General features: G+C 40.8%; 1 protein-coding gene across 5 annotated transcripts in view; it reads left to right on the top strand.

The window, feature by feature from the left end:
- Nucleotides 1-25,118, top strand: part of SGPP2 (sphingosine-1-phosphate phosphatase 2) — a 78,983-nt gene that overhangs the window by 29,053 nt on the left and 24,812 nt on the right. For 2 of the 5 annotated variants that reach the window (XM_048864886.2, XM_048864885.2), the window contains exon 2: nucleotides 5,480-5,638. The exons of 1 other annotated variant lie outside the window; for it this stretch is intronic. In XM_048864886.2, the coding sequence (XP_048720843.2) occupies nucleotides 5,480-5,638 (159 nt within the window). Of the gene's footprint in view, nucleotides 1-4,676; nucleotides 4,858-5,479; nucleotides 5,639-25,118 lie in introns of those variants that run through there. 2 more of the 5 variants (XM_075132228.1, XM_048864887.2) reach the window with 2 other exon arrangements.

Below are 25,118 nucleotides of genomic sequence, written 5' to 3'. Positions count from 1 at the left end.
TAAACACGCACTCCCCTGTTGAAGGCCTGCTGATATTTTCAAAGCAGACAAAGGGATTTGGCTGCCTAATTCCTTTTTAAAATTAATGGGAAATGGGTGTCCAGATTCCACAGGAGCTTTGAAAATCTCAGCCTAAATGCTATTGAGAAGGTGCATCTTTGCCAGAGTTGAATTTTGAACTGCTTCCTCGTTGTTTAACCTGTGGGGACTTAAGCAACAGGAGGATATGCAATCAGCAGGAAAAATAAGTGATGGGCTCTGCTGTCTCTGAGGGCAGACTGTGAACTCTGGTGATAAAAGTAGAATGCAAGGAGACACCCCCTAATTCTGCACCAAGGAAGTAAATGGACAGTGCCTGTACATTCATGAAAATGGGATCCCAACCAGCCTTGGTTGCAAATGCTGCAAAGGACATTTGGGATGAGATATGCTTCTTTAGACAAATGATTTGCCTGTTAAAGTAAAGCTTTAAGAATCATACAATGATTTTACTTTATATGTAACCCTTTCTGTTTCCATTATCCTTACTCACTATGTCTTAAATCTTAATCTTTGATAATAAACTTATAAATATGACTCAATGCGGTGGTATTGTATAAGGAGCTGACCCCGAATTGGATCATTCAAGCCAGTGGGTACATGGTTCCCCTGAGGACAGCTGACCTCGTAATTCTGTGAGTGTTCAGTAGCTAAGAAACAGAATACTACAGAAGTATGCTTCAAACGGACTTGGGGACTGGAGTGCACCTATTATGAACCTTCAAGGCAAAGCAGGGCCTGGCATAGCCATGAGGAGAGTGCTTGGGTGGCTGACAGATTCGAGGTTTGAGCTGTTCCACTTTGTGTAAATTATTCATTGAGCCAAAGAGAGGCTGACTCTAGCCCAGTGATTAAGACACTTATGTGGGGTGTGAGAGACCCAGATTTAATAAATGAATAGAAAGTGGAACAGCTCCAAACAGGAGAGATTGAGAGAGACCTACCCCAGAAAAGCCAATAGGCCACACCTCAAGTGAGTGCTCTCACCACTGGTCTATAGACTATTCTGGGGTTGGTCTTTGTCATTTCCCCCTCCACCCCCACCATGGTTCTGAGAAACCTTTCCCAATGAAAGGTTCATTGAAACTAGTATGTTTCTTCAAAATCTTTGGTTTCGACAAATCAGCATTTTCTGATGAAAAATAATTTCATTGGAAACCTCCCAACTAATTCTACTACTGAAAAATTATTTAGCTTTTGTCACTGTCAGAAAACTGCTCCTCGTACCATTTCACAACCGCATGGATGTTTAAGCCTACTTTGTGTAGGTGGGTGATGGCTGCTCAGACATAATTGATTAATCCTTTAACATAAGCGGAGTTCAGCTGCACAGATATAGCATCTACTCCCTTGCCCAACTCCATTTACACAATGTGTAGTGACTTGACTCAATCTTAGTGTCTGTGTGCCTTTCATGTACTATCTCTCTTCTGAAATCTAATTTCCCTCCAGTCAGGAACGAGATTTTTAACCCAGCTCTTCACATCTTTGCCTGCTCAGTCTGTGTCATTTCCCTGATGTGCCACATCTGATGTGGGTGATATTTTTTTAAAAAGGTACATCTGACACTTGACCGTTATTCTGCTGAAATGAATCTGTGCATCCATCTGTTTTTTATGCTTATTGTCTCTTTTACAAGTTATAAGTCTCCAGACTATACTGTCCACTGTCTTATTTCCAGAGTTTTGCAGTGTGGCTAGTTTGTCAGTTTCCCACAGAGTTAGGAGTGAGAGACATCAGTGGACTGAGTTTGAGGAAGTATCAGGGGCTTCCCCTAGTGGACCTCTCCCTTCCAGTGGCTTGTATCTTCATGCAGTGGGAATAGCATGACTATTTCAGATCCACGAATAGATCATCAATTTAGTCCTCAGTTTTTTTGGAAGCTAGTTTTGGTGACAAATGTCAGGGGCTTTGTATGCTATGTGTGACAGATGTAATGCTTTGGGAATATGAAATATTCAGTGATTATGTGGAGAGATATGACAGATGTTACATTTAAAGACTACTGTATCAAGTTTATAAGTTATGTGTATCTTTATGGGCTTGTCTGTGATTGTATTGTTAGTGGGTGAGCTAAAGCTAAACAATGCTTCTGTAGGAGCTAAAGACAACAAGGAATAATTAATGCAAATCCCAACTATGGAAAAAATACAGGTAATAAACCTGTGGAAGCTTTATGCATAGGGAGAATATCATATACTAGTGTGACCTGGGTCAAGAGGTCAAGCAGACAAAGGACTAGAAACTATGTAAAGCGACTGCCCTGACCTAGGGAGGGAGTCACTTACACTTAATGTAAGAACTGACATAAGATTGTGACGAAGTGACAGGCCCTGTGACAGAGCCTGTAGTACTAGAAGTCGCATCAGGGTCTCCATGTGGAAGACGGGTGATGGCCTGATAAGTTAGACATACATGTAAGCTGTTTATTATAGGTTTTCTCTGTCATGACAGAGGGGCATCTGGGCACAGTTTGAATGGTGGTGTGACCCGGTGTGACCCAGTGTGTCAGGACACAATGCCGCTTACTCAAATTTGGCTCAGCTGTCCCACCATCATAATGGAGAGGTGGCTGGGCCAATTTCTGCTGCCCTAGGCCTGTGGGAGGGGAGTGGCACACTGATATTTTGCCTGGGGCGGTAGATCGCCTTGAGCAGCCACACCTCAGCCAACACCCTCCAGACCCAGAACTGTGCAGTGGAGGATCCCCCCCCATTCTGGGGAAACTAGCAGTCAGGTGGGGCCTAACCCTCTCTCCCCTCCTTCCTCACCACATGGCCTTAGGGGGGAAAAATGCAGAGAGGAGCTAGGCAGAGACTCCAGCAGGTAGGACAGGTTTCAGAGAAGCAGCCGTGTTAGTCTGTATCCGCAAAAAGAACAGGAGTACTTGTGGAAATGGCCCATCTTGATCATCACTACAAAAGAATTTTTTTTGTTTTTGTTTTTCCTTCTCTCTTCTGCTGATAATAGCTCACCTTTAACTGATCACTCTCATTATAGTGTGCATGGTAACACCCATTGTTTCATGTTCTCTGTGTATATAAAATAGTCTTACTGTATTTTCCACTGAATGCATCTGATGAAGTGGGCTGTAGCCCACGAAAGCTTATGGTCAAATAAATTTGTTAGTCTGTAAGGTGCCACAAGTCCTCCTGTTCTTCCTTCAGCAGGTAGGAGCAGCTGCACGAGCAGCCAAAGCTGGACATTCAGAGCATTTCAGTTTTGATTGGGTGTTCTCTGCCCTGCGCTGATTGGCTGTTTACTCCAACTCTCCCACCTGTCCCCCCCCAAAGTCTCTTCATCTCAGCTACACTCCCCTGCCACCCCCTCAGCTCACTTCCCTTCAGCATCCCCTCTCCCTTCACTTTTCTTTCCATTAACTGATCTCCCTACCAAAAAAATGGTAGAACTAATAGAACACTTACCATCACATTGTTCACTCTGCTTGACGTTCTCTTTCCTCCCCCTGCTCACTCTGTTATAGTTAGATTGTAAACTCTTCAGGGCAGAGACCATCTGCAACTCCATGTTCGTATAGTGCCTAGCACAATGGGGCCCATTCTTGGTTGGACCTTAGGAACTACCACAATAAACAAACATTAAAGATGTACATCTTCAAAGGGCAATTACAGGTAATAACCTACTATAAGAGATGGGTGCTCTGGAAGGTTTTGTTCTGTAGAATCATGTTGTGTATTGAAATACAAAAAATAGGAGAGGGATGAAAAACAGGGAGTATTAAAGCACATAACAATAGGAGAACTATTTCTTACCCTTGGTTCACAGATACCCACCTCATTTTGCAATCTGCTCATGCAGCCCTTTTAAAAGTTGAATCAAGTTAAATTTAAGCAATTTAGCTTATAAATTACCTCTGTCACGAAGCACAGCATTTACTGAGTTTTTAAAAAGTTACGTCAATCTTCTTGTCCCACTGCAGCGTCTTGTCAGGACCTCACATGGTGGAGAGGATATGCTATTTCCACAGTTGCTTAATCCCCCGTTGAGATAGAGGCAGAGTTTGTGGCCCTCTGGATAAGAGAGTTGGGGGAAAATGGAGGTTGAAAGTAAAAAATGGTTTATAAAGGAGGGATGCCACTTGCTATCCTAGGGCAAATTTCAGGATGTATAAAGGCAACTGTTAATCCAGTCTCCTTAGGCAGTGAGGCAAAGCGCAAAAACACAAGTTGCTTTATTTACTATTCTATTTGATCTTTGGGTTTTGCTTTCTCATCACATTCTTCTGTCAAGAGCAATAGTTCTTCCTTTTATCTAAAGCTGCATAAGCTCCCTAAATGTAGGGCCAGGAGGGTTCCACGTCTGACCCTCCAAAAACAGAGACTAGTCCAGGTCTGAACCTTTGCGCGTGCGTGTGTCTAATTGTCTTCCTGTATATCACTTGTCATAACTGACTGGGGGAGGAGGGAAAACACATTTCATCTATGCATCAATTAGTTATAAAATTCACTTTAATATGAAAAACTAAACCTACAGTTCTGGAGTCTCACTGCACCAAATTGCTGTTTGAATTGCAAACTGGTTTGTAGCCCTAGTTGTTTAAATTGCTGTCATAAAAATAAAGGAAAGGGTAACCACCTTTCTGTATACAGTGCTGTAAAATTTTTCCTGACCAGAGGCAAACCCCTTTCACCTGTAAAGGGTTAAGAAGCTAAAATAACCTCCCTGGCACCTGACCAAAATGACCAATGAGGAAACAAGATACTTTCAAAGCTGGAGTGGGGGAAACAAAGGGTCTGTCTGTCTGTGTGATGCTTTTGCCAGGAACAGATCAGGAATGCAGTCTCAAAAACTCTGTCAGTAAGTAATCTAGCTAGAAATGCATTAGATTTCCTTTTGTTAAATGGCTGGTAAAATAAGCTGTGCTGAATGGAATGTATATTCCTGTTTTTGTGCCTTTTTGTAACTTAAGGTTTTGCCTAGAGGGATTCTCTATGTTTTAAATCTGATTACCCTGTAAATTATTTACCATCCTGATTTTACAGAGGTGATTCTTTTACCTTTTCTTTAATTAAAATTCTTCTTTTAAGAACCTGATTGATTTTTCATTGTTCTTAATATCCAAGGGTTTGAGTCTGTGTTCACCTGTACAAATTGGTAAGGATTTTTATCAAGCCTTCCCCAGGAAAGGGGGTGTAGGGTTTGGGGGGATATTTTGGGGGAAGATGCCTCCAAGTGGGCTCTTTCCCTGTTCTTTGTTTAACGCGCTTGGTGGTGGCAGCATAGGGTTCAAGGACAAGGCAAAGTCTGTACCTTGGGGAAGTTTTTAATCTAAGCTGGTAAGAATAATTTTAGGGGCTCTTTCATGCAGGTCCCCACTGTACCCTAGAGTTCAGAGTGGAGAAGGAACCTTGACAATTTCACTGCTAACAATTTAATTCAATAAGTTTACTGAAACATGCTAAAAACATTTCACTTTCAGGATTGTGCACAGAAATATGTTGTGAAGAATTATTTCTACTACTACCTGTTCAAGTTTTCATCTGCCTTGGGTGAAGAGATTTTTTACATCACATTCCTTCCATTCACCTACTGGAACATCAATCATGATGTGTCGAGGAGGCTGATAATGATGTGGTGTGTAAGTACGGATGTGATTATTAATACATTTATTAATTCCATTACTGTAACACCATAATAATCAACTTCTGGCTTTTGATTGTCTTGTTTTTATCAAAAACTAAAGTAAAATGAATTATGCTTCCAGAAGCACAAGTATAATTTTTCAAACTAATTTTACAAAAGGATTTTCTTTACACTGTTTCAAAGACACATAATCAACCTTGTATCACTCCTATTTGGAAGTATGGTTGCACTTGCAGCTGGGAAGAGAGGTGACCACAAGCTATGAAAAAGATAGAGTGCATCCACTCTCCCTATCCCCAAAGTGGCAATGAGAGATCTAAAATATTTGGCTATTTCTCTCTACCCCAAGCCCCCAGTATGCTACTGATGTTAATTTAAAACTTGAAATTATCATTTGGATTTCATTTTAATGTTGCTCTTTTGAATTTGTTCTGATTCTAGCTATGGATAAAGCCTTATCTGATATCTTGATTTTGAGTTAGTGGTCACCACAGTCACCAACAGCCCATTGCAAATTATTTGTGTTTTGTCCAGATAAATGGACAACCGTGATAAATACTTCTGTAATCATATATGGCTACAAATTTTAATCAAAGATCACAAAGAGTGAAGACCTACTTATTGCCATGTTCATACTTGGCATACTTCTCTTTGCTGTTTTATCCACTCTAGGAGTGGGGGTCTATGAGTAAAAGTGGCTGTAAAAATAGCATTTTGGAGCTCCAGGTCTATTTTCACTCAGTGATTCTGTGTCTTGGGTACTCGGTCAACAAGCAAAAACCTGGTGTTGTTTTCAAACTGCCAGTACATCAAACAAAGCCTGGGATCGGAGAGTCAAGATGGGTTCTTTCCTTCTTCCATCATCACTAATCATAAAGATTCTTGAGGCCAAATTAAGTTTATTATATCCATGCAGTCACATTGTCACCAGAAGCTTTGCACAGGTATAAATTACTGACCCTAATGGAAACCTGGTAAGCAATTCTACTGATGTACAGGAGGGGAAGGATTCCAGTTCATACCTATTTTAACATGTTTTAGTCACTACAGTAGATCAGATATGACTGAGTGCACATAGAGAGCAGAGCTGTGTAGTTGTGACCTCTGCTGGAGCAAGCAGACCATGGTGATAGTTCTCTCAAGAGAGCCAGATGAAGAAAAAATTCCGAGAAACGTATTGTTTCTAATTGACACTACATGTGTCATGTAGGTGGTTAAATACCATGGTATGTAAAACAGAATAAGTCATTACAATAGGTTTATGAAGCAACGGTAGTGGGAAGTTTGAGAGAGGTAGATATCATTATGGGGGAGAAATGTCACCATCTTGAAGGTTTCAAAACCCAGTTATTAAAGGTATTACATTTTGAATGTTTATTTTCCCCCCATTCGATAACCAGTTTGCTTCCTTTTTACAGGCTCTCCAGCAGGACTAGCTAGAAAACATTCCTTTTTCAGTATGACAGATTTGTCTAAGAACCTTCCAGTTTATACAGCAGTATTTTCTCTCTGTTACCCTTATCTCTTTCACTTAACCTTTTTCATATCCAACTCCTCATGCTAGCAGAATCCAGTGTGTAGGCATGAAAAATGGGAATCCAGAGCCTGGATTTGAATAAAGAAATATCCATAATCTCATTTCAGACAAAGAATAAGGGCTCTGATTCTGTGTCCATTGAAGTTGGTGGTAAAGAGTTAAGTGACCAGTGGTGCAGGGTCTGTATAAGATCATACCCCCAAATGAGCAGGCTTTAATTCCATTTTCAGTCTGATAACTTTTGAAGATGTTTGAAAAACACAAAACACAGTGGTACAGTTGCAGGCTAGTGCTAACAAGAGTTAATACAAGAATAACAACGTGCCTGGTTACCCATTAATAACTGCAGTTTTGTTGATATTAATTCTTTCTTTGTAATACTACAATCCTATTTGTACAGCAGTAATCTGATCAGGGTGGAGGGAGGGACATCTTTTCATTTTAAACACGAAAGTGGAGCATTTAAGAATTTGGTTAGTAGCTTTAGAGAAATGTATTATCTGGATTGGGTGTGACGCTGAACCAGGTCTGAAATTCACATTTCACCATTGTGAATGGTTTGGTTAATTGCAGGTGAGGTTTTTTTTTTTTTATCCAGCTATTTTCTGTAGTATCTCCTACAGACAGATTAGTGGATCCGGCCACTCATCCAGACTAGCCTGGGAGAAATTTAGTGTCAGTGAAAACTTGTCTGTGATGTATAGCAGTGGTCACCAAACTTTAGGGGGCACCCCCCTAAAAGGACACAGAAGGACATTCAGGGAGGGGGGGATGGTGCAGCAGGGCCCAGGCGAGCCCCCACAGGGGGCAGAGAGGGAGCATCATCCAGCCTCGTTCTGCTCCCAGCTCTGCTTTGTCCCCGCCCCCAGCCGGGGTCCCAGCCATGTGCCTGGCCCTGGCTGCAGCCTTGGCCCCCAGCTGCAGACTGCTCCTGGCCCCAAACCTGCCCCCAGCCTCGGCCCCCTTACCCTATCCATGTTCCCCCCCCCCCCCCCAGGAGCTGCGGCCCTGCTCCTGGCCTTGGCTGATGGGTGTGTGGACAGGAGTAAGGAGGATGCAACCCTGAAAAGTTTGGGAACTACTGATATAATTTAAGCCCTTTCTGATGGGAATTCTCCATGTCTTTATCATGGCTGTCTGATATTTTTTGAATGAAAGGCACCATAAAATATCTTCGGAAGTAATATGCCTTATGTATGTCTTCCACTAAAATCCAACCATTTCGGGAGTGGAAGATAACAGCCATTCTTTGCTTATAATTATAGACAATAAATTCTTCAACTGGAACTAGGAGTAGGTGGACAGCATATAATTAGAGTTGGGCTCTGGTCAGGAATACTCCCACTCTTTTTGGAAAAGTGCCATAGAATCTTGTAATAAGTAATTAGTGCCTCTTTTTTACATCTCAGTCAAAAGATAGACTCAGACTTTAAGGTCAGAAGGGACCATCATGATCATCTAGTCTGACCTCCTGCACGTTGTAGTAACCCAGAGCCTTCCCCATCTAGTGGCCCATCTCTGGCAGTTGGAGATTTTTGCTCCTGGAAGTTGCCAGTGGGCCACATGCAGTGGTAGACAGTCCTGTCTTACCATCCCCTCCATAAATTTATCAAGCTCAGTCTTGAAGCCAGTTAAGTTTTTTTTTGTCCCCACTGCTCCCCTTGGAAGATGACACTTCCAGCATCACAATACTTTCTAATTCCACACATAGGCACTGGTTTGATATTCAGAGGGAAGAGTGATTCCTACTGAACTGCTAACATCTCCTCATGGGACACTTTTAAGGAAAACCAGGTCCTATCCAAGTACTGACCAGGTCTAGCCTTGTGGAATTCAAGAGATAATTCAAGGTCAGAATACTAGGTTGTACGGGCTACCGTTATTGCTTGTTTCTGACTTCTAAGTGATACATTGTGGCTTTGGCAATGAAAGGAAAAAGGAAGCTTACACTTAAAATATGGATTTTCACAGGTTTTTATTTTTAAACATTTTCATTATATTTAGTTGAAGACTATGAATACTAAGCATTATTATATATTCCATTTGGCAAATGCAACTGGATGGTTTGTTGTGAAGCCATACAGCCTTTGAACAATAAACAGCATTCACTGCACTACCCATGGCCTTTATAACCTGTCCTAGGGGTCCTTGTTCCTGTAGCATACAGTAGTCTAGAGGAATGGGATATACAAGGGTTGTTACTTTTTTTCCCAACTGGACCAAAGAAAAAAAAATTCCTGGTTGTAGGGAAAAAAAGCACAGGAATGTTTTATTAAATGAAATGCAGAATACACATACTACGTGATTCACTTTGTCCACCTGTTTGTTCCACAAAAACAATGCATATGTTGCCAAAATGAAACACTTTCAATTCTGTAAGTAAAACACAGACATGCTAATTGAGACTCCTGCCCTATTAACTAGTTAGGATTATCAGTCTTTTCTATCTGCTCTTGGATAATGGTACATTTTTACCTACTTACTATCCCCATCAGCACTTGGCCTGTTATAAAGTTTTAACCAAACCATTCTGACTGAGCAGCAAACAGACTCGATTGGTGTTGAGCTGACTGGCAGGAGTGCAGATCTTTTAAAAACTGACAGTTTCAAATCCCATTGTCTTGTCTTTCATGATTTTACTGTCAAAACTTCCCACTATTTTGATGCAACAATCTGTGGTGAAACCTCCTTCCCAAATACAGTCATGGGGCAGAAGTTGGCATCTTCAATTCTGAATGCGAGAGGAGATGGAAGGCCCTGAAAATTGTGTTCCATCCATTCGTCTTCTCTTCTATGCCCAACCTATGCTTGTTACATTCAGGATCAGTCATTAGCTAAGAAATTGAAATGATCTGTAGCTTCTCTGAATCGTTTTTCAGTTTTGCCCTTGGACGGTTCCAGGTCTCAGTTAATTAGATTGTACATGATTTCCAATGAAGAGTGCAACAGTAGTGTTATTGGCCTCTACAGTGTCAAGTTCTTGCAAAACCATCATCAGTTTCTTTTGTAAGTAGTGCCTCCCTGTTGATGAAACCACACAGCTTGCATTTTACACAAGAGTGGAGCTGATTGACATTTTACAACTGAATATTATGTGATCAAAAACAGCCTTTTATAAAAAATAGAATCTTTTTGTAAAGAAGTTAAATTTTTTTCAACAAAATTGGAAAAACAAAAAATTGGGCCTCAGGTTTTCTTTTTTCTTTTCCCTCCCTTTTTCGGCGACAATAAAGGAAGAAGGAAAGAACACACACACATTTTTTTAAACTAAAAATGTTCAACAACAATTGTCATGAAAAATTTTGAATAAATGAAAAATTGTCCCTTTTTGAGACCTGCAGAACAACAGTGACTGACATATTTGGAATATTTCCTGACACATCCTATTTTTTTTGACCAGCTTTAATCACAAGTCATCCTCGATCACAGCATACAGTACTTATCATAGTTGAATGCCAGTGAGGGATAAAATCTTCCTGGCAGCTCCACCAATTGTTACTGGGCAGCCATATAAATTCTCCTCTTTCAGTCAGTCAGTTAACAATGAGGCTGATGGTGGCTGTGGGAAAAAATAAGAATTCTGCAACATGCTCTAGGACAGTAAGGTTTAGATACTGTGCTGAACACCCATCCATCTGAATAATCCATCATTCATTAGGAGGGTAAACCAATACATTGCACTGCTATAATACCACCCACCAGAGGATCTCAAAAGACTTGACAAACATTAATCACCAGCATCCTATCAGATACATAGGTGTTACCTCTCTCTTTAAAATGGGGATAATTATTTGCTCAAAGTTACCTAGCAAGAGGCTGGAAGAGCTGTGAAAACAATCCAGGTGTCTTGACTCCCATCCTTAAGCTCTAAGAACCTGAAAATCCTTCTCTGATTCATCCAAATTCTCTTGAATCCGCACAGTTTGGGCTGGAAATCTGAATAGCATTTGTCATGAGATTAAATTCCTGGCTGAAGCAGACATGTCAAACAAACCTGCTTGAACGTCTTTGAGTCTCACAACAGGTTTGAGTTCATAAGGGGAAAGTTTGGGACAGTTATTTTATCTCAGCTGATTTATCTCAACCGAATACTGCATATTGGTACATATTCAGAGACAGATCAAGAAACTACTTTGTTACACTTTTCCCCTCCTGCTTGTCATTCAATATGCTTAAGATTACATTTAAACAAAACAAAAAACAAAGGAAGATTAACAGTTACCCCAGTACTTTTTATTGTTGTGTTGTGTGCGCACCTGTGTGGGTGTATAATAACGTACACAATGCATATATATGTGTGTATGCGCGTACTATATTCGCTTTCTGACCCTGTAGTATGTTGACACCTATGGCAGTACACAGAATATGTGAGCAATGTGGACTTTGCCAGGGGAGTGTTTGAGGTTGCCTTTGTGTCACAGAGATAAGCTGGTATTTACTGAAGAGCTGGCATTTGAGGAACAAGCTGGCCTTCCTGATCAGTATACAGTATGGATTCTGATGAGTAGAACTGAAGAAATGGAATCAGGTTTCAGAAGGGGCACAGTTCAGTGTGAAACTGGGGGGCTTGGGAGTGCAGACTGGGACCAGACTTGCCAAAAATGAAAATCCTGCGTCATATTTATATAAACTGATAATTAAATAAAGACCATTAATGTCAAATTGGAACAAAAATATCCACAAAAACCACATTAAAAACAAACTTACTTATTTTTCATAGAATAAGAGGTTGTGATTGATACTTCAGATCTGAATTCCTGATAAAATCTTTAGTTTAATAGATTTAATTTAATAGAAAAAAATAGATTTTCTTCCAAGGTCAGGATGCACCACTGTGATTGTTTAGTCTGGCCTCCTGCAAAACACAAGCCATAGAACCTCACCCAGAATTTCTGCATCAAGCCCATAAATTCTATTTGAACTTGAGCATACATCTCTTAGAAAGCTATCCAGTCTTGATTTAGAGTTCAAGTGATGGAAAAACCCACTATATCCCTAGGTAAATGTAGGAGGGTTTGGATTCAAAACCCTCATCTGAACATGCCTGAAACCAGGTGGTCTTGTTTTTTATATCTGATTTGGATGTGGGCCAAAACAATGTAAATATCATAAGATGAGTATTTCTTGCAAGATATTTCTGCAATTTGGGTCTCAAATAAATGTTTAAATAGTTAATGAGATTTTAGAGATGTGACCCTTGAGCCATTAGTCCCGGTTTGACTTCAAACCCAGATTCTGAACCCTTGGCCAAACCGAATCTCTACTGTATGTAGGTTCTTATACTGCCCTCATCACTAGTATCTGAGCACTTTCAAGCAGTGCATTAAGCAACATGACTAGCAATACGGATCAGTATACTAAACTCTTGTGCATAGGCTACATTTCAGAGGGGTGAGTGGGGGATGAAGAGGGGAATTAAGATTAATGTTAGTTTCTTGCAAGAATTTCATTCAGAATTGCCCTCTTTCAGTCTGCTACTGTCTCCTATTGCTCTCAGTGGGAGTGAAGACAAGTCTGTGTGAAGTTCTCTGTAGAATATTTGTGAGCACTCGTTGAAAAAGCTTTTTTGTCAGTCTTCATAACTGAAAGCAAAAAGTAACCATTAATCCTAAATGTTTCTTTTTAAAAAGCACCTGTTGCACCAGAACTACAGAGGAATACAGGAGAAAGGAAAGAGAGAGAGAGGGGAATCAGTGTGTGCATCATGGAACGTGGGGATAGGAGAATGTTGGGGTGCCAAAGAAAGTGGTAGAGGGGAGGAGGAAGGTGGAAAACAGAATAAAAGTTCGGGTGCCTTAATTGTGCATTTCCATACCTTAACTTTTTATGTTCCTTTTAGCTTTAACATTAACTCTGAATTGCTTGGGTGTGTAAAGCTTGGGCTTGCAATAATTAAACCATCCCTGTAATGTTTTACCTTTAAGTTAGAGATAAGTATTCAATCTTACTTCTAGTTTTACAGAGCTTTTATCTGGGGAATTTTGTACAAGTCGTGTGAAATTAGTAAAAAATATCCCACTCTGACCTTGCCTACATTAAGAAGCTCTCTCAATTCAATTCTTGAACAACTGAGATAGCTACCATGATTAGCGAACCATAACAGCCTGATCAGTGCAGATGAAATCAAGTTGTATGCTTAAGTTAGTGAGGCTGTGCTGATTTATGCTATCAGAGGACATGGTCCCTGGTTTGTGGGTGGGTAGGAGAAGATTCTCTCTCTCAATTAATGAGACCGTTTGCATGACACGTTGCCTTGCAATGGAACAGTAGTTGAAAGCTGTTGGTATTTACAAGACTTGTAAATGATGTGTTTTGACTTTAAGGGTAAATATTTATTAACAAACTGGACTTTAACTGTATTCGTGGTTCCAATTGACATTACTGCTGTTGGATTCTTGGGCACCACTTTGAAAACTTATTTATTAATCAATTGTGATTTCATTGTGGTATGTTTTGGCTTGGAAGGATTAGAGTTTTGGTCAGTAAATGCCAATTTCACCATACACAGACAAAAATATATATTTCCATTGACGATGACTTACAGATAGGAAAAGAAAGAAAAACGCTGCTTGAGAACGTAGTTTGATTTCAGGATGTTTACTTTGTATATTTTGACACGTGATGCTGACATTTGTGTTTGAACAGTTAAAGTTTAAACTTTTTGAATCTCACCATCTACTATCATTAAATAATAATTTTTACACACACGCGCACACACACACACACACACCTTTAATTTCCCACAACTGTGAAAAAGGTACAAATCAGAAAAAATGCTTAAACCCATAATTTTGTACAACTGTGAAAGTGTACAATTGATGCATTTAAAAAAAACCTCTAAAACAAACCAGAATTATCTGGCAAAATTATAAAAATTAAAATTGGATTCTGCCAAGCCAACACATTTTATTGTGTATTAATGTGTCCTCAGCATTCCAGGGGAAGACTCTTTCACAAGCGGATAAACGCAACTGCGTTTGCTACTGATGAACACTGCCACTTCACACTGTGGGCCCAATTTTCAAATGTAGGTCCCCAGACAGGACATCCAAATCCTGTATTTAGATGTGTAAAACTGTGCTTCACACCACATGTAAATAGTCATTTGCATACTTAAAGGCAGTATTGAGCATCCCGCTCAGATATTTGGGCACCACCTGGGTGCCCATATTTGAAATTTGAGCTCCCCAAAGAAGTGAAGAGTCTAAGAAAATAAAGTAATACCAAGCTTGGGTTACCTACTAAATTTCCATAGTACTTGGGGACCAAAATAAGTGATCCATAGATGGAAGTAGTATTATCTTCCAACCCCGGCTTTGTATTACTTTGAAATGATTCTGCAAGTGCTGGGAATTAACTATCTGTTCACAGTAGAAAGTGCAACGAAAGTTCCCACACTTAAAGCAAATAATGCTTTATCTGTCTTCATACAACAGGTGCCTGATGTTGCATTTCCAGCGTGTTAAGGTGCAACAAGCTGTTTGCTAGAGATTCAGACCTTGGTGAACAGGCTCCTGCTATGTTTTTCTTTAAGAAAGAAGAAAGAGTTTCTTGAAACAAAAAGTCACTATTTCATCAGAGCTGCAAACTGCTGGCGTTTTTCAGTTTGAGGGAGAGATCAGATAATATACAAAACCAGTGTTACAATAACGTACATAGCCTTTCTCCTGAAGTTGAGCTTGATTCATTGTTGGGTGTAACTCCACTGAATCCAGTCAAAATACACCAGGGATGAATGTAGCACATCACTTTTTGCCACTGAATTTTAAAGACTTTGTAAGACCCCAGTTTGTTCTCAAGAGGACCCAAGGAAAGACCGATCTAATAATCTATAGAGTAAGACTTTTGTCTGTTCTCTTCCCTATTTCTGAATTTTCCCTCTAGTTTATTTCTAGGTCTGTAAGGTGGAAGAATTTGAAGTTTTCAAAAGTGTGGGAAGTGGCTTTGTGGCAATCCAGGGAATTTTCAAAGCTGGTATTGGTCATGTCCAAATCTAAGAACCCAGTGGCTTGAGCACTGGGGCAGGGTGGAGGTGTGGTCTGAGAAATGGGTGCCCAAACAGTATTTTCAGGAAATCCCAAGGTTGCTCATGGGCTCTTCCAGGTACTGCTCCTCCTCATTCTTTCTGACATCATCTGTTTGTCAGTGTCTGAAAATAGCCTGCTTTTTTAAAATGCACACTACACTGGGGTGTCTAGGCCTCATTATTGTATATAAAATGTAGGAGTAATTTTGAAAATCCCATTGAACAGTATGTGTGCTCAGGCAACTTAAGTGTGGTCAAGCTAGTTTGTAAGTCTTTTGGGAATCCAACTCTTACTTAGCCTCCTAAGTGACTCTCTGATCCTGCCAAAGCTTTTGAAAATGTTGGCATCAGTGTGCAGAAATTCCCCCCACCCTTATCTGCTTCATGTTCAGTCTCAGTCATGTTCCAGCACAGCAAATGGCTGAAATCGTTTTATGCCAGGTCTACACTATGAGTTTGCTTGTGATTGTCTTGTTCATATATATGTACTCGCCCTAGCTCTCATCGAGCCAGCAGGAGTATAAATAGCAGCATGGCCACAGTAGCACAGACAGTAGCAGTGGAGACATAATTTAGCTGGGCCGAGTACATACCCACTGGTTTCAGAGGGTTTGTGCTCAGCACAGCTAAGCTCTGTCTCTGCTGCCACTGACCATGCTCCTGTGGCTACAAGATGAGCACGAGCATGTGTACACAAGCAGGGGAGCTCACACCCATGGCTCATAGTGTAGACACAGCCTTAATGTCATTTAAACACGCACACCCCCCTGACACTTTTCTATCCATTCTGATGCTGGAGAGACTGTTGTAGCATTGTGCAGACACCCGATAGGAGCAATGGGTGAGCTTGTACCACAAGGAGACCGTGGTACATGGGGGAGAATACTTGTACCTTGAGAACATATCATAAGAATGGCCATACTGGGTCAGACCAAAGGGCCATCCAGCCCAGTATCCTGTCTACCAACCGTGGCCAATGCAAGGTGCCCCAGATGGAGTGAATCTAACAGGTAATGATCTAGTGATCTCTCTCCTGCCATCCATCTCCACCCTCTGACAAACAGGGGCTAGGGACACCATTCCTTAGCCATTAACCTCCATGAATTTATCCAGTTCTCTTTTAAACCATGTTACAGTCCTCACCTTCACAACCTTTTCAGGCAAGGAGTTTCACAGGTTGACCATGCGCTGAGTGAAGAAGAACTTCCTTTTATTTGTTTTCAACCTGCTACCTATTAATTTCATTTGATGGCCCCTAGTTCTTATATGGGAATAAGTAAATAACTTTTCCTTATTCACTTTCTCCACAGCACTCATGATTTTAGAAACCTCTATCATATCCCCTCTTAGTCTCCTCTTTTCCAAGCTGAAAAGTCCTAACCTCTTTAATCTCTCCTCATATGGGACCTGTTCCAAACCCCTAATCATTTTAGTTGCCCTTTTCTGAACCTTTTCTAATGCCAGTATATCTTTTCTGAGATGAGGGGACCACATAGAATCATAGAATATCAGGGTTGGAAGGGACCTCAGGAGGTCATCTAGTCCAACCCCCTGCTCAAAGCAGGACCAATCCCCAATTTTTGTCCCAGACCCCTAAATGGCCCCCTCAAGGATTGAACTCCCAACCCTGGGTGTAGCAGGCCAATGCTCAAACCACTGAGCTATCCCTCCCCCATGAATCTGTGTGCAGTATTCAAGATGTGGGCGTACCATGGATTTATATAAGGTCAATAAGATATTGTCCGTCTTATTCTCTATCCCTTTTTTAATGATTCCTTAACATCCTGTTTGCTTTTTTGACTGCTGCTGCACACTGCGCGGACATCTTCAGAGAACTATCCATGATGACTCCAAGATCTTTCTCCTGATTAGTTGTAGCTAAATTAGCCCCCGTCATGTTGTATGTATAGTTGGGGTTATTTTTTCCAATGTGCATTACTTTACATTTATCCACACTAAATTTCATTTGCAAATGAAATCATATACCAGTGAGGCTGTGAAAAGCCCAATGTCTGAGCACCCAGCTAAGCATGAGTGGATAGACAACTTGTGTATCTACTACTGTGAGTATTTTTCAAAAAGCAGCAGCGTCCACATCCTCCTATGAAAATTCAGCTTGTCGTCTGAGTGTCTGATTTTGGGGATCCTCTACAGAAAGCCCTTTTAAAAATTCTGCTGAAAAGTCTCCCTTGAACCAGATTATTCTTCTGCTTGCAAAGCACTTGAGTGAGTTCTCACTTTGGATCTATGCTGCCTTAAAATTAACAAAGAACAGAAAAATAGGAACGTTCACAAGCTCTCGCTATACAGTAGCATGCCAGAGCCACTCTTTCCTCTTTTGATTTTTTCCTGATTCCAAGTAGACTCTACTTTGGATCTAGTTAAACATTAAATTTAGAATCCCAAGGGGATATGTTGCAAACAAAAATGTTTGGCCTTTTTAGAATCACTGTGAAACAATAAGGGATGTTTCCCATTTTTGCCCTCCTCGACACACACACACAGAAAATAAATTTTGGTTCTTTGGAATTACCACTATAATCTGAAAAATGGCTCTCTGTCTTGATGACTAGAAATCTGCACATGCACATTTCCATAGAACCTAGTCTCAGCTGTCTGTCCCTTTGATCAAACAAACTAAATCCACCTAGTTACAGGCCAGCCCTCCTCATCTTTGTTTAAATTTCTCATCTGAGTGGCTATGAAAAGAGGTGGGGTTTTTCTGTTTTTGTTTAAGAAAAGTTTGTTTAAATGAGGAATTTGTTTGAAATGCAGAGGTCCCAAAGACAAGGTAGCTTAATAACGCTGCTGGATCAGACAGGTCGGAAATCATATTAAAGACTAAAACTCCTTGCAGAGTTTAAACAGATTTCAGTAGTTTCCTTGCATTTTTGTTTTGAATGGCTTGTGTGTGTCCTAAAGAAAACTAGCATATCCAAATCTAATGCAAATCTGAAACTTAGTTATTTTTAACACAAGGCTTGTTAGTGTTTGACTGTATTTTTAAAAAACATTCTTCATTTTGAGTAAATTGTGTTAGAGAACATTGCCTGGATAAGTTACTCTTTCATATTCACAACTAGGATGTTCTTAAAGTGAAACAACTGAACGATGCACAACTCAAAAGAACCAAATTTCCATTAGAGGGTTATTTAGTAAGATATAGCTTTGGAATTGTACAAAGTACACCAGGAAGGGTATCCTGCTTTTTTATTCTCTTCTCACAATGGCTTTTGTCCTGCTTTATTACATGTAGTAATAATTAGAGTCACTTATTTAAGGCCAGAAGGGAGCACCAGATCATCTAGTTTGACCTTCTGTATATCACAGGCGGCCACCACCTGCACAGTGCACACTAAACCCAACAACTGAAATGAGACCAAAGTATTACAGCCCACAGGCAAGGGTGAAAGTAATTTAAATGACTTACTGGTACGCAGGGTGGCCGGGGTCCTGGGCAAGGTGCGGGAGGGAGGGGGGGTGTCTCTGGGTCCCTGGAAGGGGCAGGGCCTTGGGTAGAAGGGGCAGGGCTGGGGCCAAAATTCCCCAGCCAGCCCTTCAGCACTGTCCAGCCCATGCCACCTGGGGCTTCGGCAGCGATTTAAAGGACCCAGGGCTCTGGCCGTTTAAATTGCTGCCGGAGCCCGGGGCCCTTTTATATCGCCGGGCCCTGGGGCAGTTGCCCCTTCCTCCCCCTACCTCATCAGCGGCCCTGTTGCTACAGTTGGCACTTTCTTACCGGTGCATTGTACCGGACCAGACCGGCTTACTGTCACCTCTGCCCACAGTAGGGTGACCAGACAGCAAATGTGAAAAATTGGGACGGGGGTCATAGGAGCCTATATAAGAAAAAGACCCAAAAAAATTGGGACTGTCCCTATAAAATCAGGACATCTGGTCACCCTAGCCTACAGGAGCCTATTATGTGCTATGGGCAGATAATAGAAGGGACCAAGGTGCATTAGTAGTGATATAATAATCCCAGCAAGTGATACCCACATGCTTGAGAAGAAAGGGAAAAACCCCAACATTCCTGCCAATCTAACCTGAGGGAAAATTCCACATACGGCAGTCAGTTAGACCATGAGCAAGAACCAGCCAGCCAAGCACCTGAGGGAAAATATTTGATTCTAAATGGGTTGGTTATTTTGTTTGTCATGGACCGACCTTGCACACATAATTTAGAAGTGCAATATTGCAAAGGTGTATTTTTTTCTTATCTTCCAAAGTCTATTCCCCACACACACCCTGCAGAAAGTCAAGGACAGAAAGTAATGGCTGCTTGTTTATGACATTATGGTGAAATCTTGGCCCTTTTGCAGACAATGTTAATGCTTTCATAGTCTATAGGGGGTTAGGCTTCGACCCTAATGTACAGCTGGGAAATGTACAGCTGGGACAGTACTTTCTCTTTGGGTGTAACAGCTACAAGTGTCTCCTTAGCAGAAGGGTTCTATTTTTGTCTTTCCTTCACACAATCACAAAATAGCTCCTGCTTTTTCTTCTTTCTCAGCTAAGGAATAAAAAGGTATTCAGAGTGGGTATTTAAAAAAAAAAATTTACTTTTAGATTGTTAAAAAGTACTATTTTTATATCTAAACCAGTTATCTCACCTACTTTGAATTTAGGTCTTCTGGTAAACCCAAGATCTAATGCATCTGAACTCTATCATTGGTCTAAGTTAGAATGTAAGTCTGAGTCAGGGATGGGGTCTTCTTCCAGCCCACCTTCAACTCTATCTCCTCTCACTTACATTTGTGTAATCACTGAAGTCAGTGGAGCCACATCAGAATAAAACCAGTGTAAGCAAGAGAATCAGACCCTCAGTATTCAGCCTGTCAAGGAACTTCTTAGGCAAAGGTCAAGATCTCTTGCTAGGAGCATTCGTATATAGTTAAATCTTAGCTCTGTTTAGAAAACCTTGGCACTTTTCTCTGAGCATTAACAAATTAACTCATTTTCAGTAATGTGAATTTCTGAGTTGTCCACTATATTCTCATGTTTGCCTAATGTGTAAGCTGCTTTGGGGACAAGGACTTTTAATTACACCTGTGTACAGCACACAATACAGTGAGGGCACCTTTCTTAACCAGGGCCTCTAGGTGCCAATATTGTCTCTATTGCAATATTTCCTATACTGCATATTTGGAATATATATAATCCCAGTTCATTGAAAATGCATCTTATTTAGGGAGCTAATTCTCCAAGCATCTTGAAGACAGAACAGCCCTGTCCAGCATGGAAGTAATCAGTCCACAGAATCATATCTCCTTTATCTGGAGGAAAAATAGGCTGTCTGAACTAGAGCTGGAGGGCCATAGAGGAACTTTTGCCTTATTCAAAGACTAAAGAGGGTCTACCTTTGCAATGCAGCATTGGGTGTCCATTTAAGGTTTCCAGCTCTACCACAAGGCCAAGTACTGAATGGACACTGTATCTGGGAGAGTATTCTGAGACAAAAATCTCCCATTTTATGAGCAGCCCACAGTTTGCAGCTTTAATTACTCCTCTTAAAATTAAAAAAAAAAATTGATGCTTTTATGAGGAAATATGGGGAATAAGACATTTACCAACCATGAGATAAATGTCAGACGAAAAATTTCAGTTTATCTGAATGACGCAACTGATCTGGTGTTGACACACCTTTACTGTCTAGTTGCAGGAAAATCTTGAGTAGGTGAGGTGGAGCTCACTGTCAAATTTCAAGTCCCTGCTCCAAAATACAGAGGTGCTAATGTTTCTTAATGAAAGAGCTGGGAGACTTTCTAAAAAAAAAAAAACCCAAAACCCACATGCAACCACGGGCAAAAACATTTTGTCCTAAACTTAGTCTTAGAAAAAATTGAACCATTTTAGCTGAAACTTTTCAAACAAACAAAAACCAAAATACCTGAGGGAAACACCCAGCAAGGAAGACTTCCGCCCCAAATGGTTCAACAAAGTTATAAGCAACTGAAAACAGGGTTGTATAATGGACAGTGTCAGCTAACCTTTTATATAGGCTTCGCTATCTGTGCTGCACATAATAAATGTGTACAGGAAGCAGATTATATATTGCACTCCCTTGAGAGTGTTTGCTTAAACTATTACCTCTGATTCACAAATAAAGGAATCTAAGAAAGAATGTAGCTTAAAAAGGTGGTTGCTTTTTTATCTTCTGTTCATCAGAAGCTGTAATGTTATGCCTAAAGCAGTTCACCCTTTCACAGAGGGATAGGGAAACTAGAGAGACACCGTGAGCAATAGTTGCACCGTTTGAACTGGTTAACTGCCCTGAAGCCCTTGGCTAGCCGTGGTAAAAGATTCTTTGCGAAAAGGTCATGGAAAGGTTGCTGCTCTGCCTCTCTAGATGGTGACTACTATGTGTGATAAATAGCCCTCTTATGAAATAATCGTATTTCATAACTCCATGCTTATTACAAAGGTTAGGGTACTGGAAGAGTTAATGGTGCTTTCCCTTCTTTTCTACTTTGATTCTTTTCCCAGGCCTTTTTATTTTAACTTGGATAATGAATAAGGGTGAGATGCAGAAATGTGGCTTCAGCAGTTGTAGCAACTGCCAGGCACTCTGTTTCTTTGTTGCAAATCACCCATGTAAAAAGCAGGTAACAGGGCACGTGTTTAAAAAGAGCTAGAGGAAATGGCACACCAGTACACAGTTGTCTGAGGCTGCTCCTTGTTTCAGTAATACCGTTGGTTTCTGATCATCCTTTAAAAAGGAGGTAAAGCTTTGAGCAACAAGGAAGAGGTGAGATGGGGAGAGAGGAATGAAGTAATAAGTGGGAGTTGTGTGTAAAATTGGTACGATCAATAAGGGGGAATAGTGAATTATAATTAACTTTCTGGAGGTGACTGTGGCTTTGATGAAAATAATAAGCATTTCATTTAGAACTGATGTAAAAGAAAGCACTACTTTATCCAGTAGCCAGTCTGTGGAAATCACTGTACCAGGAAACCCTCATGCCAAGTAGGGTTGCCAGCTTTCTACTCACACAAAACTGAACACTCTTGCCCCGTCCCCTGCCTCACCCCTCCTCTGCAGCCCCGCCCATGCCCCGCCCCTTCTCCAAGGGCCTCCCCCCACGTTGTTTGTTCTCCCCATCATCACTTGCTCATTTTCACCGGGCTGGCTCAGGGGGCTGGGGTGTTAGAGGGGGTGAGGGCTCTGGCTGGGGGTGTGGGCTCTGGGGTGGGGCTGAGAATGCCAGGGTTTATGTAGGCATCATGGATAACATGTCCACGAGGACACCTTGCTTGTTTCTTTAGAGATCTGTAGGGGGTAAACTGACGGAAAGGCGGATGATTGGGGATTTAGTGGATCTACTCCTAAGTGGATCCACCAGCAATTCCCTTTCTGAGGAGGTAGGCGGTAGCCAGTGCAGAGACTAATAGCTGTGTACCCACAAAACAGAACAGGTCTACAACCTTAGGCTTTCTCCTTAGGCCAACCCCTCCTCGTTCTTGGGCTTGGCACAAGGAATCAGATATACCCCTGAAAGAATATACTCCCTTAGTTTCTTCACAATTTCAGATCTCCCTCTCAATGAATCGAGCAGTTAAATGTATGGGTTACAGTGTTCATCTACTCACTCAGGCTTTTGCCAGAGGAGGCTAGATAGGGTGATCTGTAAAGCAATGCATCCTAGATTTTTGTTTTAATCTCTGTTCGTGCACCTAGAGTCAGACATCCATTTTATAAATCTGAAAAATAAAGACTGCTTTCACAGGTTTTGTCTTTCTACCTTTCCTTCTCTTAACCAGCTTATTTGTAGCAAATATCACTTGCAAATGACACCAGTCCTTACATTTTCACTCTCCAATGTGTTTGATGCTCTAAAGTCACTTCTGTCCAGATACAACAGCCAGGTTAAAACAAAAGCAGCCTGATTGCTAATAGCAGTGTGTTTAATCTAGGAAAGAGAGTGGATATGCAGGATTTCTGGTGCCAGTCTACACAAATGCTTTAGAAAGAAAGGCAAACCCACAGGTTCAAAGTCAGGCAGTCAGAGTAAGTAGAAGCCTCAAGGAAAAATTCACCAATGTCATTGACCCCACAGATATTCTCTTGACTTTCATTAATGGATCAATAGTTCAGATAATAAGAACTCAAAATAGAAAGCTGAAAATAAATAAAATATAATGGATGCATTCTGGCTTATTTGTTAGACAGCAAAAGAATATTTCAGAGTATAAAAATAGATCAAAGTGCTCTGCCAAGTCTTCAGAAATCTGAGGAACAATGGACCTTTCTAGCTCACATACCGAAGCTCTCACAGTAGATTTTTTTGGAGACCTCAATTAGAAGTAGGTTGCTGTTTTTATATCAGGATAATGTCCTGCACAACAGAATGATTAGGATTAGATGTAGTCACCCCAGAGTTCGCAGATGTAACAACCAACTTCAGAAACCTGGCACTATTGTGCAAATATTGTAAAATGGGAAATTACATATTCTCACAGAAGAAACTGCAGCAAAAATAGTGCCACTTATTATATTAAGAAAAGGAGTACTTGTGGAATTGGTTAGTCTCTAAGGTGCCACAAGTACTCCTTTTCTTTTTGCGAATACAGACTAACACGGCTGTTCCTCTGAAACCTGTTATTATATTAAGGTACCAAGGCACTGTCTAGATGAATTATTTTCTCTATTGTATTCTCAGACTTTTTCCCTTCAATAGTTACTCAAGTGGGACTTTTGTGATGATTCTATGGAACCACTGTAACAATATGAGGGATGAGAGCTTAGACTCCCTATCTCTTCCCACACCATATATCATATGCGTGTGTGTATACACACACACACACACACACTTTGTATATGTGTGTAGGAGTGTGTATATAATAATACCTAGCTCTTATATAGCTTCTTTTTAAAAGTAGTAGATCTCAAAAGCACTTCCCACTCATTGAGGTATTTAACGGATATCTTGTGTGTCGATACAATTTGCATGCATCCTGCAGAGGAAGAACAGTTAAAGGCAATGACTGATATGGTGACATATGAGAGAGAACTATTTAAAATGCAGGATCATTTAGTTGAGTATGAACTTAAGATACATGAAAACCCTTTTTTGGTTATATAAAGCAGGACTGAAATGATAATCAACACTGATATACATGCTGAAAACACAAAAAAACCTACAAGTAAGTATTGATGGAAAGACATGCACTCATTATTGTCTTTATAAGAAGTGGTAAAACTAGTCCTGGATAAAAGGTCAAGCAGCCAGCTGCACAATGGAGAACTCTGGCACCCATGGATGGGAGGAACCCTCTGCCTTTCAAGCTATGGAGATGCTACAGAGCTGCTCCTGCAAATTAAGGTGCTGCAATGGCTCTCTCAGCCACTACATTTCCCCCTTTAAAACGTGGCACTGACCAGTGCTTCTGCATAGTAATGGATCCCTCAGCCTTCTCCAGGCCTCCTTTCTTGCAATGCACAAAGGGTCCATCCTATCTTCCCACACAATGTACCTACTCCATTAGATCAAGGTGGGGGTGGGGTGAGGTTATCTCAAGGCAGGATTTTCCCAAAAAATGCATATTTAATACAGTCTAGAAAATATGTTGGGTGTTATACAGAAATTCAAAATAAGTGCCTTTTTGAGTAACATACATTTATAAAAACAGAGTTAAGCCTTGACAACCCACACTCAGCAATTCACAAGCAAATACAGTGATGTCTCCCATTTTAGCAGCAATGTAATAAAGGGAGTTCCAGGGGCTTTATAATCTCTACAGAAGACAAAATACCATTTCTATTGCACTGAGGCCCTGTGAATTAAAACAAGAGCTGTCAAAGTAAATAGTATATTGTGGGTTACGTTATCCGTGTTTGAACTAGTTTTGATTACTAATTTTGAAAGATAGGGAGTATTTTGCAACAGACCTCACAGTTACTAGTTAGAACTA

The sequence above is a fragment of the Caretta caretta genome, chromosome 9, assembly GCF_965140235.1.
Source record: "Caretta caretta isolate rCarCar2 chromosome 9, rCarCar1.hap1, whole genome shotgun sequence".
NCBI classification, from domain to species: domain Eukaryota; kingdom Metazoa; phylum Chordata; order Testudines; family Cheloniidae; genus Caretta; species Caretta caretta.
Note: the sequence above shows the minus strand (reverse complement) of the source record. Positions and strands in the feature narration are given on the sequence as shown.